At 39.5% G+C, this 8083-nt stretch overlaps 1 protein-coding gene across 12 annotated transcripts in view; it reads right to left on the bottom strand.

Annotated features, from left to right (window-relative positions):
• Positions 1–2215: 2215 nt before the first annotated feature.
• Positions 2216–8083, bottom strand: part of LOC139121241 (ubiquitin-associated protein 2-like) — a 31190-nt gene continuing 25322 nt past the window's right edge. For 6 of the 12 annotated variants that reach the window (XM_070685952.1, XM_070685954.1, XM_070685953.1 and 3 more), the window contains exons 16-21: positions 7416–7703; positions 6709–6762; positions 5579–5929; positions 5094–5196; positions 4448–4543; positions 2216–3986 (exon numbers count right to left, since the gene is read on the bottom strand). In XM_070685952.1, the coding sequence (XP_070542053.1) occupies positions 3610–3986; positions 4448–4543; positions 5094–5196; positions 5579–5929; positions 6709–6762; positions 7416–7703 (1269 nt within the window). In that variant the 3' untranslated portion in view covers positions 2216–3609. The remainder of the gene's footprint in view (positions 3987–4447; positions 4544–5093; positions 5197–5578; positions 5930–6708; positions 6763–7415; positions 7704–8083) is intronic. The other 6 variants (XM_070685957.1, XM_070685960.1, XM_070685963.1 and 3 more) reach the window with 1 other exon arrangement.

Raw genomic sequence — 8083 nt, 5'->3', positions numbered from 1 at the left:
TTATGTTTTTTCCCAGCACTTATGATATAAGCATGCACTACATAGGTCATTTTACACCTCAGTGCACCCAATGTTTTCCTTCCCTTTTCTGACCCAAGAAATCATATTTTGCACCCCTCTTTCGTGCTCTCCCCCCTTTGAGTCTTCTAACAGTTTTAATGGTAAAAGACAAATTGAAAATACCTCTCAGATTGCACTTCACTGCACTGTGGCGCACATCAATTTCTCAAAATTTTCACAGGATCTAGGACAAAACTGAACTGTTGTGAATTCGTCCTTTATTATCACAGAAACACATTTTAACTGACCTCAGTTCAATGACCATTTTGACAGTTTAACCTGCCATATTCAGGCTTTTCATTAGAAGCTGGCAGCTGGAGAAATGACACAAGAAGGGGACAGATTTTCCATTCCTGTATATTCATTTGTCTTCAGTCTCTGGCAAACAGAACTATTTTTCACAAAATGTATTGTCATTGTTTGGTTGTTAAATATTGTGACTCAAACACTGATCATGCAAAAATCTAAAAAAATATCAGTGTTCAATGTCATTTTCAAACAGTTTTACTGAGTGCAAAATAAACTGAAACTCCTCTCAGATTGCACCATTAAACACATCAATTTCTAAAAATTTCCAATACGAGAGGGGGAACCCCCCTCTCGTGCTCTCCCCCTTGGGGTGTTCTAACAGTTTCACTTATTAAAAACAATTAAAAACATCTCTCAGATTGCACCAGACTGCACCATTGCACACATCAATGTCTTAAAAATTTCCATGCAAGATAGGGGAAAGCCCCTGTAACACTTTCCCCCTCAGCCTCTCGCGTGTTCTCCCCCTGCACTTTCAAATTCTGCCCGGTCAGATATCCTAGTGAAAACCCTGTCATAATACCCATCCAAATTAAACAATACACTATATGGTTAGATACCGGTACTGGTTATAGCGTGAGCACTTATATCTTTACTTTATTGTGACTTTGAATTTCATTTTGATGGGTTCACCTTTTTTGAACCATCATGAGATAACTGACGATAGTCTAGCAGAGTAGATCAGGATTTAAAAGGTCTTTACTGTTGCTGTATTTTGTAAATTTTACAATTACATGTATTGGTATTTAACTTTTCTAAGTGGGAGGGGGTCGGTCAAAATTTCAGAGTTAGAGAGGGAGGTCACTCTAATTCATCAGGGTTGGCGAGGGGGGGGGTCACTCGAAATTTCGGAGTTTCAAGCCATAAACAATGACGGCTCCCTTATATACAACACATTACAAACTTGATGACCAATAAAAAAAATTTGCACTGCTACTGTGTTTGAAAAAAAAATTGATGCAGGTCTGACAGTACAAAAAAAAAATTGCTGTCACTGACAGGAAAAAAAATTGCTCCCATACACACTTCCTCCATACCCCCCATAGCACCCCAAACAAAAAATCAAATGGTTCTCCCCTAACTTTATGCATTCTACTTTAACTTCAAATTTTTAGATGCATTTTCGCATCTGGGCACCCCCCCCCCTCCCCGTCTCCCAATGAGTTTCCCTCCCTCCATATTAAAAAAGGTCCCAACTGCCCTCCCCTCAGTCAAGGAAGTCAAGCCCGTTGGGCTTTATCAGTTTCTCACTGAGAAGAGCATTCACATTTCCCACATACTATACTAATAACAGAAAAATATTGCTTATATACCGACCTTTGTAAGTTTACTGTTGGTTACTGTCCGTGGTTGTCACAATGACCATTCACCAGGAGTTGAAAAGCTTATGCTGTTGCCAGCCTCTTATCCATCCCTAGCATACGTGTTTGGCATCACACCTAGGTCACTGTGCAACCATTGAAATGTTTTAAATTTTGTCAGGAAAAAATCTATCGAGTCAAAATTTCAATTGCAGTTCGGATGTTGAAGTTTGGACACCGTTTATGGTCGATAAAAATTCAACCAGCAATACTGCACATACTCAACTTACTGTCAATATATTCAGAGAATGAGCCCAAGTTAGTCTTTCGTAAAAAGTTTAGTGAGTGAACAAACCACAGACCCTACAGAGAACTTTTCTCAAGGTCTATGGTAAAACTTGTCTGAGGGATCATCCCTAGGTACAAAGTTATCCAGTCTTGGTATTGGCATGGTTGTCAAGAATGCTTTTTTTCAACGTAAGATCGCAACTGCTGTGAGGCTTGTAGGATTTGACAGAAGATGAACCGAATCTAGGACACTGGAATACAATGTAGTTTTGACATTTTAATACCACTTCATGTGACATTCAACTTGAAAAAGGATAAAATTATTAAGAAAAAAAACGGAAGATGGTTGTTGAAGCTATGGACGACAAGCAAATAAAACGACAATAATACATTTAAGACATGGAAAAAATACAGGAACATACAAAAGAAAAAGAATCTACATGGAAGTTTGAAAACTTGATCCATAATTTTATTAGAATTAAGCACACTTTTATAAAGGGGACTGTAGCGTTTTGGCTTTCAATGTAAAAGGGCTGAGAAGAAAGGGGCATTTCCAGATCTGGTGTCCGTTCATGGTGGTGCTGTGGTAAAAACTAGCTTAATCACCTCATAACGGAGTAATTTTGCATATCTATGAATAAATAACCTATAGGTATCATTGGACACATGAAGAGTGCGCACCTATCTTTTTTTTTCATTAAAGTTGCCAGGGTAGCTGTCGGTCAGTTACCTTATTTGTATTTTCCAACTGGACTTGTCAGCTGTTTTTTTGTTTTAACACTGAGATCAAGTTCCGTGGCTAAGAGTCGGCAATGTCTTTTGTTCTATAGTGGGAGACACAAAATCCTAATAATTTAAAAAAAAAAAACTGATTCAGAACAATTATTAGAAGAAAAAATTGTGTTTTCTGTGGCAAAGTCTTTAGAAGATCATCCCAGGGGCCTTAAAGGTAAGGCACTGCTAAATATGTTGATGCTGGGAAGCAGTTACCAGATTAACGCCCTCACAAGGTAAATATTTACAGCACCTTTTGTTTATGCCTGCCTTCTAACAAAGCCAGGCATCAACCTGTGAGAGTTGTCTTAGCAAAGGCAACTCGTTTTATTCCCCAAACATCAACTATAAATGTTGCCTCTAACTGCAGGTCCTGAGATAGTCTTCAACTACACACTGAGTGCTCCGGAACAAAAAAATTAGAAAGAGGATATACTGGTAATTCAAGGAGAAAAACACAGAGAAGCCAGCCAGCAAAGTCTAAGTATCCAAATATTAAATTTGCTTCCTTGTATTTTTCTTTTACTATCAAATACCTATTAAATTCAAATAAAGCAGCTTTTTTATACACAGCACAAAGGAAAATAGACTATATTCAAATTACTCCTGCACACACAACACTAATTTTCATGTTTTCTTTCGTCCAATGTCCTGATTCAGCTGGGATTTACCATACTTATCAATGTTGAACTACAGTGACAATAGTCAAAGTATAAAACAAAGGCAATTTTTTTTGTCACTGTGACATCACAGATGTCACATAGGGCAGTGATGTCATCAGTAGAAAATAAATGACATCATGAGCTGGGGGGAGATGGAAATAAAAAGTCACCATGGTAACATCTGATGGTTACTGTGACTTTATCTTTCTGTCCCCTTAGGTTCCCCAATTATAGGAATAGGTTTGTTTGTTGACTCCTTGCTTGGCTTGGTTGCTGCCGGCTTGAGAGCGTTGAGCAGATCCAGCTTGTGGTCCATCACCATGCAGCTGGTGGGGAAGCATGGGTGAGTGGTGCTGGTGTTGGTGCTGATGTTGATGTGGATGTGCCATCAGCGGCACATACTGCGCTGGTGAGGTGGCGTACCCAGTGGCGGGATTCATGGTGCCACCCTGACTGCCACTGGCCAGGGGGATGTTGAATGGTGGTGGGGTTCCAGCATGGAATCCTTGCTTGTCATAGGTCTGAGCGTGTGTTTTGCTGCCATACACTGAGCCTGACATGTCGCTTGCAGCACTAGTTGACGTACCTGAAACTAATTTGTGAAAGACTTGTCAGTTAGCTCAGCTTGAAATGATCCCCTTCAAATTTCTGTGGCTTCTTAAGCTGTGCTGCGAGAATGATCCACATTTTTTGGGTCACAACAGGTCTGGAAAGTTTCAATGTATAAATAACCGATAGACGCAATTCAGACTTTTACAGTAAAACTATCAAGCACTCCTCTTGACAACATGCTATGAGCAGAAATGGTCTTACAAATTTGCAAATGACAATGATTATGCAAGAAACTCTGAAGGGCTGACTTCTTAAACAACAGATCTTATCACGAACATTTCAAACATGCCATTCGCCTTCAAAACTGCACAATCACTGCACAGACACAGGTAAGACAGAAAATTCATTACAGAACAGCTGACTATCAGAGATATAAAGGTCAAAGGAGGGTTATGATGTGTGGAGAGGAATAGGAAGAGAAATAATATACTCATTGCTCACTTTTACCTGATGCCCCAGTACCTTTGGATTGAGATTGAGAGGCTGTTTGGTATCCTGGCTTGCTGAAATCAGCCGTCTGAGTCAAATCATCATAACCTACAACAACATAAAATGTAAGACAGTGTTATGTGCCATGCTGTGTAAACAATCCTAAAATGTGAATAGAACCATGAAAAACATTGCCACGACTGTTTGATCTTACATTTACCACTACAAATTCATAAGTTAACCTCATACATTTTCTATGGTGCATACTTTATTGAACTTGTGCAACATGGGTCATGGAATCAGCATTGTCAAGTCACCTCAGTCACACAACAAAAGTGTGCTACCCACTTGCATAAATGAGATAGAAAATCAGGAACTCCGGAACACCAGTACAGATTAGAACCAGGCTATGTTTTTTTTTGGCAATTTAGAACAGTGCACTCATGTTTGATTGTGCATCTGAAAAGCATGGCCAGGGGGCTAGACTAGGCTCTATTACGGTGAATTCATGTCACAGTTATCTTCTCTTTGATATGCTTTTCTAATGTAGGGGCCCTCTAACCTTTATTCTGGAAGCAGTTTACAAAGTGTAAACCCTAGTTGAGTTGTTATGATTACTTTGATTTGCATATCAGGGTTTGGCGCAAGATGTACATACCAGTTCCATATCCACCATGAGAGCCATGTTGTCCGTAAGCCCCTGGTTGCTGAAATCCAGAATGAGGAGCAGTGCTGCCTTGCGACCTTGTTGATGGTGGTACCTACAAATACAATAAAGTACAAGAGTTTCACTGATTGATTTTTACTGTATATTTGAAGACAGAAATAGCAGTACATCAAAAATTAGCTTTCTGCAAAGAATTTATCATTTCATCCACTAGGTTGCAGCTCTTGGGAATGATCACGAAATGGTAGTACTCCACAACCAACAGAAGATAAACATGAGAATGTCTTCCATGTCTGTCGAAGGGTTAGGAATGAGGATCGACATAGTGAATGACAATACAGGAAGTTCAGATGTACAGTCAATGTGTAATAAGATTTCCTTGCAAAGGTATGACGGAATTAAAATCACATTCTAGTGGGGTCTTCCCTATGTCAAAGATGACCATTTCTACTTGGGATATAGTTGTATTCACTTACAGTGCCAACTGTTGGGAACATAGCAGGACCATACTGCATTCCTGGAACTACACCAGCGGTTCCTGGATAATACGCAAGACCTCCGTAGCTATATCCCGGTGGTAGCGTTGGATTGAGGAATGCCTGCTGCTGCTGTTGTTGCTGTTGGTGGTGACTGCCTTGCCCAGGTTGTTGCTGCTGCTGCTGCTGCTGCTGCGATGCTACTGAGGTGACGATCGGTGAGGAAGCGTCTGTACGACTGAATTTGGTAGCCTCAGTTACAGAATATTGCACATTACCGAGTGAAGCACCACTCCTGTCAGTGGTCATTGTAGTGTTTGGCTGGAACTGCTGCATATCATAGGGATAGCCCTGTACAGAAATCACAACAAAAAACACAGGTCAACACAACCCATCTAACACACAGCAACCAACACTGCATATTATTTGTGCCATGGTTCCAAACCGGTAAGGAGAAAAATGTAGAACTGTAATGCTTAAATTTTTGTTTAAAACCTCTTCACACAATATCAGCAAAACATTTAAATCTAACAAAGCAACTGAAGCTTGTATGAGTATTTGCGAAACAGTGTTTTGATAATGCCATAAAGACAATTCCCCGAGTACTGTGGTATTGCATCCTAACTACAGGCATTGAAGTCTTCTTGGCAACAAACAATGTCCCTGAGGTAACATTGCCACTTTGTATATGATTTTAGCCTTTTTGACACAAACGACGACAGACAGTGTAAAAATAAGGTAGTTATGTGACATCATCAGAATCAATAACTCTACAGAAGAAATGTTCAGTAGAACGAAAGTAGATATTATTCATCAGTTGACATCACAATAAACCGAATATCAAAACATCTTTCTTGTTTGGATATCACCTTTAAAGGGCAATCAAAAACCAACACCATACTTCAGAGCATCCTTACAAACATCAACAGGGCACAAAATCAAATGGCAGTATTGGACTGAAAATGGTGACAAATTACTAGATTTTAACCAAAAACCAAATTATGGTTAAAAATTCTTCACTGATTTTCAAGAGTTTCACCTTCAAGTTCAACTCATTCAAAAATCAAAAGCTGTAAGGACAAAATGAATTTCTGGTCTGTTTGTTTTTCCAAATGAAGTGATTTGCTTACCATTGGCATTCTTTGCAGTAGCTGAAGATCCTCATAGTTGTACATCGGCTGGTGCTGGTATTATGGAAAAAAAATCAGAAAAACTTACATACTACATGTCATTCCCATTTTTCTGCACAATAACAAACAGCTTTGACTTGTCATCAGATTCAGGAAACTCTTCAGAGAGTAATCAGTAGAACGAAAGTTTAATTTTTCATCATCACTTGACATAGCCACTCGAGAACCTCTCACAATATGTCTTCAAGTTTTTTACAGGTCAATCTTTCAGCCATGTACACACATACTAGACCTATTAAAACGCGTATTTGCCTGCAGTCATATTTTTGACAAGAATATTGAAATGAAAGCTACCTGCCATTGCTCAATGTTATAAATGCACATACACCCTGTTTTCTTTTCCAATGGCAAAAACCCCTCAGAGTGGCAATAGTTGCACTAATTTGATAAGATCTGTAAGGGCTGATCTAGAAAATCGAGTATTTCTAAAATTGTTTTCATCTTTTAATCTTACTACCAACGATTTTCCACGAGGGTTTTAGGGGTGCTCCACCCCTCTGTGTTTGGAGTGAATATGTGAATAACTATACAAAAGAATAAATTTTCATGATAAAAGAAATGCAAATTATGCATCACTATGTAAATTTGCCGCCCCCCTGTTTTTTCAAAGCTGAAGAGAACACAGCTACCACTCCATAGTTACTTACATAGGCGGGAAGCAAGCCAGGTGCCATGATGTACTGATGTCCTGCTGCCAGCTGATTTAGCAACGGAGGCATGCCAGGGGGAAGGTTGAGGGCGCTCTTACTGCTGGATGTACTCTGTGTTGTCGCTTTCGTTGTCGTTGAAGAAGTAGTAGCCGTACTTGTAGAGAAACCCAATGCTGCCGAGACATTTGCCGACATGGTCGACGAAGACGTGGTGCTGGGACTGCTGTACGATGGCACAGAATGAGATGAGGAAACCGATCCCAGACTGCCACTACCCAATGTTGACTGCCAAAAGAAATCAAAACAGGTAGGAAAATTAGACTATCGTAACAAAATAATTGTGGAATTCCCAATGTACAATTATCACGTCTGTATGTTGCTCATTACAACCTAAGTTGCCAAGTCCTTTTTTGATATAAAACAGTTTAAGATTACTATTAAAGTGGTGCTGCTGTAAATATTTCTAATTCCTGAATAAACAAGTTATCGATGATCTGATCACACAGAAATCAGAAAATGTACACAGAAGAGCACGCCATCACAAAAGTCAGGTAGCTGGAGCCAAGACTGTGATCGAACACATAACATAGTACTGCCACAACTACAAATAGTATCATCTTACAGAAAGGAGTATTTTACCGCAATAGAGCCTTCAAAAATATCCT

This window comes from Ptychodera flava, chromosome 21, assembly GCF_041260155.1.
Source record: "Ptychodera flava strain L36383 chromosome 21, AS_Pfla_20210202, whole genome shotgun sequence".
NCBI classification, from domain to species: domain Eukaryota; kingdom Metazoa; phylum Hemichordata; class Enteropneusta; family Ptychoderidae; genus Ptychodera; species Ptychodera flava.
Note: the sequence above shows the minus strand (reverse complement) of the source record. Positions and strands in the feature narration are given on the sequence as shown.